The 13,687-nt window shown below is 58.5% G+C and overlaps 1 protein-coding gene across 4 annotated transcripts; it reads right to left on the bottom strand.

Moving 5' to 3' along the window:
• Positions 1-402: 402 nt before the first annotated feature.
• On the bottom strand, positions 403-9,362 carry PPP1R1B (protein phosphatase 1 regulatory inhibitor subunit 1B). 4 transcript variants are annotated; one of them, XM_045986075.1, is made up of 8 exons: positions 9,227-9,362; positions 8,701-8,881; positions 6,993-7,053; positions 6,663-6,685; positions 6,199-6,277; positions 2,757-2,963; positions 1,311-1,430; positions 403-1,222 (listed from the first exon to the last, which is right to left on the bottom strand). In XM_045986075.1, the coding sequence occupies exons 2-8, from the start codon at positions 8,779-8,781 to the stop codon at positions 1,173-1,175; spliced, it is 621 nt and encodes a 206-aa protein (XP_045842031.1). In that variant the 5' UTR covers positions 8,782-8,881; positions 9,227-9,362; the 3' UTR covers positions 403-1,172. The 4 variants fall into 4 exon arrangements, with proteins under 4 accessions (XP_045842031.1, XP_045842032.1, XP_045842033.1 ...); XM_045986076.1 differs by having other exon boundaries at positions 6,199-6,274; XM_045986077.1 differs by lacking the exons at positions 8,701-8,881; positions 9,227-9,362 and adding an exon at positions 8,344-8,655.
• Between the last annotated feature and the right edge of the window lie 4,325 nt (positions 9,363-13,687).

Here is a 13,687-nt window from a genome sequence, read left to right as displayed (position 1 = left end):
CGGAAGTGGGGACTGCTTGGGAGGGTCTTACTAATGGTGGGGGAAATGGGAAAGAAGCCCAGGATCATCATCATTGTTGAGCCACAGAGGCCTGGCACTGTGAGGGAAAAAAGGGGAACTAACCGAGGGGAGGCTTTTGGGACTGGCGGACAGGTCCCTTTGGAGAAACCCAATTACTCTTGAAAGTTCTTTTCCCTCCCTGCCTCGTTCAGCCACCCCTAGCAGGATGCTAGGGTACTTCTGTGGTCCTTCCAAAGAGTGCTCTGAACTTGTCTGCAGGAAAGATCCAGACTAGAGGACCGGACACTAGGGTCGAAGTGGCTACCCACCAGGTCTTCCACATAGGGGAACCCGTTTCCCCCTCCTCCCTCTCCTTTTCCCTGAAAGAGAAGTCTCAGCACGGTTATTTACAAAGATTTATTTATTACGGCACAGGAGTGGTTCAGGCCTGGAGTCAGGGACGAGGGGAAGGGGACAGAGCACTGGAGGACAAGGAGAACCTGGCTTCCCCACCGTGCGCCCCCCTAAGGACATATACTAGGCGGCATTCCTGGCATCAAAGCACAAACAAAACGCAACAAAGCAGCCTCTGCTAGTCCATCTTCCAGGCACCCAGGCTGGGGATCAGGGGTGATAAAGGGAAGATTTCCAAAATGTTGAGGTTGAGGAGAAGGATGCCTGAATCCTGGGCCCTGGTAGAAGCCAGAGAGGGGTGGTAACTTGAAATCCCCCATAGGAGAGGGGATGGAGAAGGGTCTAAGGGCACCTACAGGTTCTCAGTACCCTCTTTCCCCAGATCTTAGGGTCCTGCCCTGTGGGTTTCCTGTGCCCAGGAGAAGGGTCTGGGGAGTAGAATTGTGAAGGATAAACCTTTGCCCCCCACCCTTACTGGATTATCCACTGCAAACTCTCTCACATCCCGCCTCCCTCTGGGTAAATGGGGGAATGACTGGCAGGGGTAGGCATCAGGCAGCAAGTGCCCAGGGACTCTGGGCATCAGCCAAAGGTGGGCAAACAAGCAAACACAGACCAGCCTTAAGTCTTCTAGAACTCAGAAGCCACAGCCCTAGCGAGTGAGGGTTAAGGATACAGAATAGGGTGGGGACAGAGCGGGTTTCTGGAGAACATCAATGCCCCCTCCACTTCCTTCTGAGCGACGCGAGGACGGTAGCTTATGTGCCAGGCTCAGGGTGGGCGGGGCGCTGTGGCTCCTCCCCAGGCTCTGCTAGGCAAGCGGAGGGAGTCAGGGCTTGGCCACGCCCACAAAAAATTCCAGCCCCGCCTCCCCATCCGCCACCACCAAGCCTCACCATTTAGTGCCAGGTCTTCCACTTGTTCCATGGAGCTTCCATCTTTCTGGGGCTCATCCAGAGGAGGTGGGCGCTCCCAGGGTCCTTCCAGACCCTGGCCACAAGCTGTCTTCTGCCCAGCTGGGAATGGGAATGAAGGGATAAAAACACAGACTCTTAAGTATCCGTTCAGCAGCCCTCCTGGAGCGTGAGCTGAGCCTGTCTGGTGGCTGAGGCTAAGCCTTCTGAGGGCATCATGGTATGATGGAGAGAACGCTGGACCAAGAATGCTGTCCCAGTGACTAGCTATGTGAGTTCGATAAGTCAGTTACTATCTCTCTGAAGGGGACGGTGAGAAGGAAATTGCATAGATTATCTTAAATAAGAGGATAGTTAATATGCTGACCAGAACAAACCGGCATTCCGGGAGTGGTGGTGATCAATATCTCTCCTTGGTAATCTTGTCATTTGACCCTCTGCCCTGCTGCTTTTCCAGAGGGAAGTGTCTCCTCTTGCTTCCTTCCTCTCGACCTGTCCTAAGGGTCTCACAGGGGAGTTCACTCAACTTCTACCTGAAGCTTTTGCTCCAGTGTGGATCCCCCACTGCCAGAGATGCAGAGGAGCTCCAAGCCATTTTGTTTGGGTGCAAGGGCTGGACACTGCAAGCAGGGGTGGTCGACTGTTTCTCATTCCCATAATTAATGGGACCAGAAAGTTTAACATGCACCAGGAGGGATAGATAGGGCACAGCTTTCCACAACTAAGCATGGAAAACACAGCTATGGGAGGGGCAGAGATCTTTCTGTCTAGGACTTCTCTGGGCCTTGGGACCCTCAGTGGAGATATCTGGGTCTGGGGCCTCTAGCTCTGAGGTCTTTTGTGTAGGTCTTAGGTCCCTTCTGGACCCCTCTCTTGCCCAGCAGTTGGGAGTTGAAACGCAGAAGTCTAGGTTGTTCTTGAATCCCAGATTCTTCATCTAGACACTAGAGGGCACCCTCTCACCACCCCCAGCCCCCTCACCCCAGCCCAGGAAATAAAAGGGGGAGAAACAGCCTCCTGGGGAGGACTTAGGAACCTGCTCTTTGCCTCCCAGCGGAAACCACATCCTACGTTTAAAAATGCAGGAAGTGGGGACATTGGATTCTCTTAGTTTTCTCTCCCTGCATCTCCGGTAGCCCCTCGCGGCCATGGATGGGAAGTCTTTTCTCGGGTCTAGCCTCAAACCTCATGTGGCCTTGCCGTAATCCTCATGGAAGAGAGGAATTACTGGGGACGACTTGATCAGGAGAGGGACTGGGTCAGGATGGGAGCAGCCCAGGTATCTGGTAGGGCACCTTGTGGGTGGGAGGATGGGGAGGCCCTCGCCGTGCGATGGCGGTTTACATGTGTGAAAAGCTGTGAACTGGGAGGGGTGCCCCAGGACACTCAGGGAGGACCCCACCAGGCTTCCCCACCCCCTCAGCTTACCAGGCGCCCTGCTACTCTTCAGGATTTCAGCCTGGCTGTCCTCCTCCTCCTCCTCCTCTTCATCGTCGTCGTCCTCCTCCTCCTCGTCTTCCTCTCTTGGGTAGCCCAGCTCCCGCAGCTCCCCCAGCTCATCTTCCTCCTCGGAGGCCTGGTTCTCGCCCAGGTTGCTGATGGACTGCAGGTGCGACTCAGCAATGCGCTGCACGGCTGGCACATGGGGCCCGGGGAAGGCAGGGGTGAGCCAGGCCGACCAGCGGCCCGTGGCGCTGGAGAGGCACGAGGCCTGGTGCATGGCTAACTCGCTCAGGGGTCTAGTTCAAAAGCTAAAGGTCACAGGTCAGTCTTGCTGGTGGCCAGACCAGGACAGAAGCAGCAGGGGGTAGACCCTTAATTGCGTTTGGCTCCTACGCTGTCCTGTGAGGCAGACCTCCTTGGAGGCTGGCACCAGGGGACCCCCCCAGAACCACAGGGTGCCAAGCCAGACAAGACCAGGCAGGTAGAGCAGCAGCTTAACATTCCGTGGCTGGGGTGCTTGCTTCTCCAAGGACCCGGTACTGGAGACAGTGTCCACTAGTTACAGCCCCGGTCGGAAGGCCCAGGACCCGTGGGCCCGGGACCTGTGGGCTTTGTCCCTCTCAGTTTCTAGTGGAGGGTCCAGACTGCCTAGGGCTCATTGCCTACCCTGATCCTGCTGGGCTTGGTCCCCACCTCCTGGCACTGCCCCTGTCAGAGGTGCCACTCCACACATCTCTGCCCCAGGTGCTGAGCTGGGAACAGTTCGGAGACTGAGGACAGAACAGTCTACAGCCAGTCAAGTTGGTGCCTGGGGATGTGGCGCGCTCAGACGCAGCCCCCACAATCTTGACCCACATCCCCAAGCTTCCAGCTCCCTCTGTGGTGACCTAGAAAGCAGCAAACACCACCCACCCCCCCAACACCACCAAGGCCTGCTGGGATAGGAAAGGAACAGTGTGGGCAGCTGAGGAGAAGTTTCCAAAAGATGTAAAGGCCCAGGGGCTTAGGAGAAAGGGGCCAGGGCTGGGGGATTCTGGGGGACTGGCAGGGGTTGAGGGGATGCTGTGAGGAGTGGCTGGGGCAGAGGCAGCAGGGGTACGGGGTGGGGGAGACTTCAGAGCCCTCGGGTAGCAGACCTCACAGCTCACAGGCAGGATGCTGACAAGCTAGGGGCTGGTGTTGCTACAGCTCCTTCTTGGGCGGCAGGCAGCCCCTCCCCTCAGAAAGCCCCAAGCGGGAGGGCCAGGCTGGAAACCTCCGGTGCAATGAACAGGGCCCCGCACTCCTGCCAACTTGGGACAGGCACAGAGGGCGCATTGTGTGGGCCAGCTGCCCCGCCCTGCCCCAGGCTCCCAGCCCAGTGCCTCCCGCGGGCTCTGGGCAAACTACCCAGGCAATAAAAATGCAATAGATCGCCCTGCCCTGGCCTTGGGGACTCGGCAGAGCATCACCTTGAGCCAAGTGAGAGCCTGGCCTTGGAGAGTCCCCCTCAAGCCAAGACGCGGTGTTGTCCACCCTCCCCTGGAAACCTTCGGCTTCTCCCCTTACAAACCCCCAACCCTGCCAGGAGCTTTCCCTTGCCTGGAAAGGGGCTAAAGCCTGCAAAATAGGGCCCTCCAGGTACAGAAGGGTCCTCTGAGGGTTGGGGGGAAGGGCGGAGAGGTGGTGGCTGCTCCAGCAACCACCCTCTCCCCCAGTCGGGGGAGGAGAGTTTAGTTCCTGAGCCACAGTGACAATAGGTATGCAGAGCCCGTGCTGGCGCCCCGTGAGCCTCCCTCGCACCTCGCCTCCCCTTGTGCCTCTCGGGGCTCTCTGAGGTCTCTCCCTCGCCCTCAGCTGTCGTCTTCTCTGTCTGTCCCCATTTCTGGGGCCCTGGACTTCAAGTCCGGGGCCCAAGCCAAGCTCCCCTTTCAAAGCTAGACGGTCTCCAGCACAGCCCCCAGAATGCCCTGCTTCTCCCAACGCAGACCCTGCTAAGGGGTGGCCCAAAGGAGCAATGAGGGGGAGCCCATTTCTAGCCCTTGCAGGGTACTCGGGAAGTCCATGGGCCCTATCCTCTTCACCCCAGCCTTCTGCCCCATGCTCATGGCCAAGAGTCCAAGGCACAGTTCTCACCCCTCACATCCACTCAGCCCTCCCCAGCCCAGAGTAGGGAGGAGAGAGAGACCTTCTTTTCTCTCCTGAGAAGATGCCACCACCTCCTTCATCCCTCCTTCAGGGGCTGGCCTTCCCCCCCATCGCTCAGGTGGGAAGTCCTTCCTGGTGCTGTACCCACTACCCACATGCTGTCCCTTCCTCTTTCTGTCCTAGGGGGAAGAGAGAATGCCCTTGCCCTTCTCCCTTCTCCCACCCTCTCTTCTCTGCTCCTAACCCTGGCAGGCAGGAAGACAGGTAGGCTGACAGGTGCACCTGTTGACCTTGGCTGGTGCTGGGAACTCATTAAACCCACCCCAGAGGGAGCTCCCAGCACACCCTTCCGGTCTCCTCCCTCTGTGGAAGGAGGGGGCTGGCCAGGCAGGAAGAGCCTCAGGCCAGAGCTGAGATGGGGGTGGGAAGGCGTTCTTTGGCTAAGTTAGGAAGAGACCTTTCCCAGGCCCCCAGCTCCAAGCCCTCTCCTCCAGGTGTAGGATTCCCCAGATTCCCCATGAGAAGCCAAGTCTCCAGACAGACTCTAAAGACTCCCTGCGATTTCACACCGCCTCCCCTGTGCACATTTCCTTTCCTCTTCCTAGAATGCCTTTCCACGCCTTGACTGCCTGTTGAATCCCAAGTCATCCTTCAAATCCAGGCTTAACCTTCCTCTCCTCTGTCACTCGCCCACCACCCTTTGAGGCAAAAGGCCCCAGGAGGGCGAGGGTCAAATCTGACTCCTTCCATTTTGCCCAGTGCCCACCTGTGAGGCCTGGCACACACTAGGTGTTTTCTAAGTGTGTGCTCTAGGAATGACTTGTGTTTTAATATAGAAAGGAGAAGCAGGACCAAGAAGGAACCAGTCTGCTGACCTTGCAAATGTTCTTCCAGTGAGAGAGGGGAGCAAGGGCTGCACCTGGAAAAGGTCATGGCTGGGGGTGGAGATCCAGGGTGGGGGGAACGAGGGGGGCCCTGACAGGTGGTCTGGCACACATTTGCAAAGAGGAGGTAGAGAGCTGTATCTCTTTACGTTGATGATATTTGTTATTTTAGGCCAGTCCCCTCTTTGCTTTCAACCCCACAACCTGATTTGGAGGCCCTCAGCCACCCCTTTCAGCCCCTGAGCCCCTTCTTTACAAGGCCGAGTTAAGAAAGATCTGGTCCCTAAGTAGTGGTTGGGGTACAAGACGATCTCTCCCCATGGACAAAAGCTCAACGTTTCACCTCCCTCCCCCGGTGTCAGCCTGGTTCCGGGGTGAAGGAGCCAACCTGACTGACGGATGGGGGGGGACAGTACCTTTCAGCGAGGGGGGGGTGTAGGCACATGGGTTGGGTCTCTTCGACTTGAGGTGGTGCCCCTCTCCTGAGGCTCTCTGCTGGGGTAAGTGCCAGGTTAAACAGGCTCACCAGAGGCCCCCTCCCTTCACTCTTCCTCCATTCTACCCCACCCTAGCAGCCCAGGCCACCCACAACTGCTCTGGTCCAGCCAGGCTGCCCTGTTGCTTTTGGGGGGGGGGGGTGTCTTCCATAAGTTGTGGCCTGGCTCAGGGCAGAATCCAGGGTTCTGGAGGCCCAGCCCGAGTCTGAGCAGAGGAGAGACAAGGGCTCGGAAGTCTGTACCAGTGGGACCCTGGCACCAGGCCCTCTTACCAAGGTGCCAGTGGATATGCTAATGTGTCCTCTGGGAGGCACCCTGTGTTAGTTGGGAGGAACCCTGTCCAGCCCACCACAAAGGGCCCCCAGGGGCCCCTGGAAACTCACCTGGTGAGGGGAGGCCTCCTCCTCTGAGGGAGGCCACGAATGAACCAAGGGAAGAAGAGAGAAGACGGGGAAGAAAGGGAAGAGAGAAAGAGAATCTGAATTACTTTCCCCAAAGGCTCAAGCTCTGGGGAAAGGGAAAGTGTGCCCTTTCCTTCTGGGAGTTGGAAGGTGCCTGGGCAATAAATGAACCCGGCAGAGTTGGGCTCCCAGACCTCACCCCCTCCCCCTCATCTTCTGCTCCGTCTCCTACTCTTGGGACTTTGGCAAGGGCCCTGAGAAGGTATCAGAGCTAGGGTGGGGCGAGGGCTGGGGCAGCCGGGAAGGGCCCACCTGGCGAGGAGTGCTCTGAGAGCCGGAACAGCATAGCAGGGGTTGGCCTCCTGCGCCGGATCTAAGGAGATGGAGAAAGAGGTGGGGCCAGGGGGAGGGGAGCAGGACAAACACCTGCACCCCCCCTCCACAGGCTGCAGAGAACAGTGCTTTGAAATCCCCAGGGTGCCTTTGAATCAAAGACTGTCAGAGCTGAGAGGAACTCTAGCGTTCACCCAACCCCCTCATTTTAGAGGTGAAAACCCAGGGCTCCAAGAGCTAAGAGCTCAAGGCCACCCAGCTTGCAGTGGCAGAGAAAGAAGAAAAGCCCATCGCTGACTCCTAGTCCATGCCTGTCCCACTCCATGGTTGCTCCTGAATGGGCATCTCCCTTTCCACCCTCACTTTCAAGGAGGCCTGTCCTCTTCTGCTTTTCCAGATGTCAGTCCTCAGGAACCAGAAGCTGGCTGTGGGAGATGCCCTGTGGGCCGTGGCACCTACCTGTCCCCACCCACCTAAGGTCAGCTCAAGGGCTCCAAAGAAACCAGATCCCGCCACAGAGGGAGGCTGAGTCTGGACAAGGCAGACACCTGCAACCCCACACTGAGGCTCAGGTGTGGGCCTGAGCCCCAGACCCACCGGGTCGGGGAGGCGTCCCTGGAAGGCTGCGTCTGGGTCTCTCTAGCAGTGTCTTTCACTCTTGGCCCAGTGCTCATAAAAGAACAAAAAGTTGTCCTCCTTGATACGTGAGGCAAGCTGAACAGTGAGAGGGTGCGGTGGGGGGGGGGCACTGAGCACTCCTAGTACCTGCCCCCCCCCAGCTTGGCAATCAGACCAACTGTCAGTTAATTAGGTCCTCTCCGAGCTCCAGGGAAATGCACAAAGAGAACCAGGTGAATGAAGCTGAAACTGCCACCACCCCCCCTGCCCAGCTCTCCAAACTGCCCTCCAGATCCAAAGCTGCTTAGACCCAGGACCCAGCCCTCCCCGTCCCCCTATGGCCTCCCCTCTCCCCCTAAAATGACTTGGCTCCACTCTCACTGCTCTGCTGGGTGTCAGTCGCAGCTCAGCAACAAGTGAACACACTACTTTTTCGGGGGGGGGGGGGAGGCCCTCTTCTCCTCTCCCTCTGTCCACTCCCACCACTGCTGCAGGCTCTCGACCCCCAGGAAGGCTCTCCAGAGAACTCAGTACTCTGTGAAGGGGTCTGGCTTCTGCATGACTGGTGCCCCCCAACACCATGTTGAGGCACTGGGTAGGGCCCGACAGCAGAAGGAGGTCAGAAGGCTCTGGCGGCCCGGCCCAGGCACACACGGTGGGACCAGAGAGGCGGCAGAGCCCAGGACCCGCAAGGCGGAGGCCCGTTCTGTACCGTGGGTCAGGGCATCACGCGTCTCACTTCCGATCGACTCCGGCTGGGGCCAAGGCGCCGCGGTCCCGGGGGCAGCCTCGGTCAGGAGGACACCGTGCAGGATCCAGAGCACAGTCTCCCCGCCCGGGGTTGGCCCGGAACGGCCAGGCCCCCCAACGCTCGCGGCCCGGGGAAAAAGTTGCCGGAGTCCTCAGCGAACTTCACGCGCTGCCCCGCGCCCCCGCGTGTCCGAGACGGCCCGAGCCGCTCCCGTCGCCCACCACCCCCAGGCCGGTCCGGCCCCGGCAGCGCCCCACCGCCAGAGGAGCTCGGGGTGTGTTGGGGGGCGCTGCCGGGGGTGGGGCCGGGTCCCCTTACCATCTCCACCTGGCGGGGGTCTAGCTGGCTGGGGGGCGCAGGCACCGAGAACTGGATCTTCTTGCGGTCCTTGGGGTCCATGGCGGGCGGAGTGGCCGGCGGGGCTGGGGGTCTCAGGGTCCCGGGCTGCGGTCCCGACTCGGCTTCCCCGCGCTGCTCCGGGCGCGGCGGCGAGCGCTGGCTGTGCGCGGCGAGGGGGAGGCGAGCGGCTCACGCTCAGATAAAAATACCGCGCGCTGAGAGGGGAGGGCGCGCGAGCGGGAGGGGGTCGCGCCGGCTCCGAGCGCCCCCGACTCTCGGCTCTCGGGCTCGCCCGCCGCGCCGGCCGCGCTGGTCCCCGGGCGCCTGCAGCCTGGGCTCCCGGCTCGCCCGCTCCGGGTCTCTGCCCCTCTCCCCGAGTCTCGCCTCTCCCTCCTTTCCTCGCTCTCCCCGAGGGTCTCCGTGGGTGTCTCCGCCTTCCTCTCTCTCCCTCCCTTCCTCTGCCTGCGCCTCTGTCTCAACCTTGCTCCGTCCCTCCAGGTCTTACCCTCTGGCCCCAGCGTTGGGGGTCCCCGGCCCGTCCCCTCCGCCTGGGACTGGCGCCCGGGGGCTGGGTGGGAGGGCCCAGCGGGAAGTGGCCAATGAGCGCCGAGAACCGTGTTCTCCGCGGGCCGGGAGGGGGGTGCAGAGTGTCAGCCAGGACCTGGGGAGCGGGCTGGGGGCCCCCTGCCGTCTCCCGAGAACTTGAAGCTGCATTATTGATGGAGTCCAGAGGGGAGGATAATGGGGGGGGATGCCGGGGCGGGGCGGGGCGGGGGGGGGCCCGTTGGGGGGGGAGAAGAGGGGCAGCGGGGAGACAGGACTCTGGCTTTAACCCCTTCGTGGCCTGGGTCCTCGGAGTTTCGCGAGGAGGCCTGGGAGGTCCTGGAGAAACTACCACCAGCATGTCACGCTGTGAATGGGGGTGTCCTAGAGAGCCAAAGAGTGTGAAAGAGCGGGTGTGTGTGGGAGGACACGTGTCAGTCATCATGCCAGGGAGTGTATAAGTGCTGGGGCCCTGTGGTGCCTGTAGCTAGGGAGCTTGTGTGTGTAGGGGTGGGGGGTCGTGAGGCATGAGTGTGTGTGAGTCTATGTGAGTAAGTGTGCCAGAGTGTCAAAGATGCGGGTGTGAGTGGCAGGGTGTGGGAAGGCTGTGTGCTGGGGGAGGGTGTGGGTGTGGGGGAGGATGTCAGAGGCTGTCAAGGTGATGGGCTGGCGTGTGGCAGCTTGCTGGTGGGGTAGGGGGGTGGAGGGGCTGTATCCACAGCTCTAGCCCATGCAGAAGAGGGGGATGAGGTTGTGGTCCTGGGGGGCGGGGGAGAGGGAATGTGTTCCTGCCCTGATGTACCCTGGGTCACGCGTCTCCAGCCTTTTCTCCCCAGACCTAAAGTGGGTGGGGGGAGCCGAGCCAGCCCAGGGGGACAGAGTTGGGGGCTGCCTGTATCAGTACACGTGCTGTCACGTGTGTGGGGTCGATGCATTCGGGAACAGAGCTGGGGGGAGAGGTGCGTGTGCTCATTTCTGAGGTGTGAGCTTCTCTCTTTGCAGAGGTGTCTGTGTGTGTCTCTGGAGGGGGAGAAGGAGGAGCTGGCCCTGTGGGTTAGTGTCCCTGTTTATGTGTACAGGCCCTCGGTATCTCTGCAGGCCTACGGGAGAGCACGGAAACGCTTCTCCGGTGCTCCCAGAGGGAGCATGTGTAGACGTGTCCAGAAGAGTGCGTCTTCCTGGGGCTCTATTTGTGTTGGCTGTCTTCTCTGCTGGTCACGCTCAGACCTGGAACAGCCAGGAGCACGCCCCCTGCCCCACCCCCTCCAGCCACTTTTCCACTCCTAGCCCCAGCTTGCTGGGTCCTTGGCAGTAGGAAGCAAGAGACCAGAGAAGTCTCCTGAAAATGGGGTCAAGGGCACGATGTTGTACCCTAGAGTCACCCAGAGGGAAGCAGGAGAGCACAACTTGGCTTATAGGAGCTGGCTTGGCTTATACGGAGTCCTGGCCACTTCTCCCAACCCCAGGCCTGGTTCAAATCCCACTGTGTTTGTTGACGTATATGCTTATCAGGGAAACAGCCAGAGGCCAGGTCATGACACAGGGTTGTGGGCATCTCTGGCAGCCCTGGCTTGGGCTGGACCCCTCTTCCCGGTGGGGTGTGCTGGGGAGTGGCAAAGAGCAGTTTGGCAGTGCCTTGAGAGGGTAAATAAGGAGGGCCTGAAAGTCAAAAGGGGCACAGGAAAGGCACTCCACAGGCAGTATACCTGAGTGGCCCCTGGGCCAAGGTGAGAGTGAGGGGCCTGTGGCTTCCAGGGCTGGAGAAGTGGGAAAGTCCTGGAGCAGGGTGAAGGGGGACAGAGGACAGCTGGGTGGGTGACAAGAGGACAGGGACAGGGAGGCCTCACCTCGAGTCACACCTGAATGAGAAGGTGTGCATCAGAATGGGAAGGCCTTGGGGACCTTGGCGGTTAGGCTCATTTGACTAGGGAGAGCTCTGCTATGGAGCTTCTGGCCAAAGGATTGGTGCTCTGGGAGGCTATATTGGAAAAATTCCCCTGACCCAAGCTGGGGCAGCCGGGAAGGTAAACTCCCCCTGTGAGCCTAGGCCTGGAAGATAGGGTCTTTGGGGTGGAGGGGAGGATCTTTCCCCCAGCCTTCGCCCAGGCCCCCACAGCTCTGGCCACAAAACCTGGGCCAAGGGGGGTGGGGAAGCCTGATAGAAGAACAGGCACAGGGACAGAGGAAGGGGGAAGAAGGGAAGAAGGAAGACGGGGACAAGAGGTGAGAGAGAGAAGGTGGGGAGGCAGGACAAAGTGAAAAGAGACGGAGAAAACACATGTGAGAGATGGAGAGACAAAGGGAGAAAGAAAGCTTCACCATGGAGAGAGGCAGAAGACAGAGATGGAAAGAGAGTAAAAATAGCTCAGCATTAAGATAATTGCTGCTCACAGCTCTGCCCTCCGCTAGGAATTAAATGAGGTTTTATTACTTTGATTTTTCTCTCCTGGATCCTACGCGACTTCTCAAGAACTTGGGGAAAAGTTTTTCAGGTGGGCGGCCAGGTGGCGGGGGCTGTGTGGGTGACAGAGGAGGAAGGGAACAGGACTTCTGGGACCTGGGGGGATGCAGTCAGGGGCAAGGGGTGGGGTGGGCCTAAGTGAGGGTGGGGGAGCCCAGTGGGAGCTGAGAGATATGGCCAGGATCAGGCACAGGGGGGAGGGGAACTAAGAAGCAAGGGGCCAGGGTGACCTCCATTCTCTTCCACTTAGAATTAATCATATGGAAATGAGATGTAAAAATAATGTGCCACTCCTCGGTTATTATTCTTGAGTTAGAAGCACAGGCGGCTGGGTCCAAGAAACAAAATCAAGACCTTGTTTGACTTAACTCTGATTGAACTATGGGTCTTTCTGTGTGGACAGACAAAAATAAGAACCGTAGCGTGTCCATTAATGTATGGTAGGTCTGAACCTACTGTTTGGAGACCTGTCCTTCTCACTCTGCCTGCTTGCTGCCCCACTGCCCAGCATACAAGAAGCACAACATTCACCTTCTCTGGAAGGTGAATTTGGAAGGGAGGTGGGGAGCCCAGCAATCCCTTCTGGGAGGTGGGGAGAGTGGAAGATCGAGAATATTCCCTCCCTTCCCCCAGGCAAGATACCGTCAGGTGGACAGAACATACACTGGGGAGTTGCACAGACCTGGGTAGGAAACCTGGAATCTATAATTTACTGTGATAAAATCTTACTATCTCTGTGCCTCAGTTTTCTCGTGTTTCAAAGCTCACCTCACATGGTAGCTGTGACGATTCAATAAGATAAAACGAGTCAAGCCCCCAGCCCAGTGCTGTACTCCTAGCAGGTCTGCAGTGGATTCCCCCTTCCCTGGAGTTCAGGGGTGCGGTTCCAAAAAGAGCCAGCAGGTGGCGGAGTCGGCCAGGGTTTGGGCGACTGAGCTGCTGGCACTGCGGGTCTGTAGTTGGGCATCACACCCGTGACCTTGGCACCACGGAGCTGAGCAGAGCTGGCCGGGTTGGCATGTGGCAGCTGGAAGGGAGGCCCTGGAAGCCCTGGGAAGTAACCTTAGAGAAGCCGGGGAACGCTAGCTGGGCACACTGGGGCATCTTTTCCTGTCGAAGCTGCTGGTGGAGAGATGAGAGGAGGGGCAAATTCCAAGGCCCGCCTCTGGGAAAAACCAAGGACAAGAAGAGAGGGCAAGGGCACTCTCGGCCAGGACAACAGTGATATCAGGACAGATGAGCAATCACCTGAAACATTCCTTCAACATATTAATTCATTCATTCATTTATTCATCCATACCCATCCCTTTGGCCACTGAAGCGGGTGCTTTTTAAAAAATCAACTTTAGGGGTGCCTGGGTGGCTCAGTGGGTTAAAGCCCCTGCCTTCGGTTCAGGTCCTGAACCCAAAGTCCTGGGATCAAGCCCCGCATCTGGCTCTCTGCTCAGCGGGGAACCTTCTTCCCTTCCTATCTCTCTGCCTGCCTCTCTGCCTACCTGTGATCTCTGTCTGTCAAATAAATAAATAACATCTTAAAAAAATCGACTTTAGGGGTGCCTGGGTGGCTCAGTGGGTTAAAGCCTCTGCCTTCGGCTCAGGTCATGATCCCAGGGTTCTGGGAATGAGCCCCGAATTGGGCTCTCTGCTCTGCGGGGAGTGAGCTTCTTCCTCTCTCTCTGCCTGCCTCTCTGCCTGCTTGTGATCTCTGTCTGTCAAATAAATAAATAAAATCTTTAAAAAAATAAAAATAAAAAATCAACTTTAGCAGCTCTTTCTGCCCATGGGTCCTGTCCCCATGTTTTAATAAAGCACCATTTTGCACCACAAACAAACAAACAAAAAGCCACTTTATTGAGGGGCACCGGGTAGCTCAGTTAGTTAAGCATCTGCCTTTGGATCAGGTCATGATCTCAGGGTCCTGGGATGGAGCCCCACATCAGGCTCCCTGCTCAGTGGGGAGCC

Source organism: Meles meles, chromosome 18, assembly GCF_922984935.1.
Source record: "Meles meles chromosome 18, mMelMel3.1 paternal haplotype, whole genome shotgun sequence".
NCBI lineage: Eukaryota > Metazoa > Chordata > Mammalia > Carnivora > Mustelidae > Meles > Meles meles.
The sequence above is the reverse complement of the archived record's forward strand: the minus strand, read 5'-3'. Positions and strand labels throughout refer to the sequence as shown.

What these genes read in the sequence shown, in the direction of transcription:
- PPP1R1B (XM_045986075.1), bottom strand. Translation starts at nt 8,781, where the DNA reads ATGGACCCCAAGGACCGCAAGAAGATCCAGTTCTCGGTGCCTGCGCCC. An exon ending in CTCAGAGCACTCCTCGCCAG is followed by an intron (nt 6,686 to 6,992) that starts GTGGGCCCTTCC and finishes GGCCTCCCTCAG; the next exon opens with AGGAGGAGGCCTCCCCTCAC. An exon ending in GAAGAGTAGCAGGGCGCCTG is followed by an intron (nt 1,431 to 2,756) that starts GTAAGCTGAGGG and finishes TCCCATTCCCAG; the next exon opens with CTGGGCAGAAGACAGCTTGT.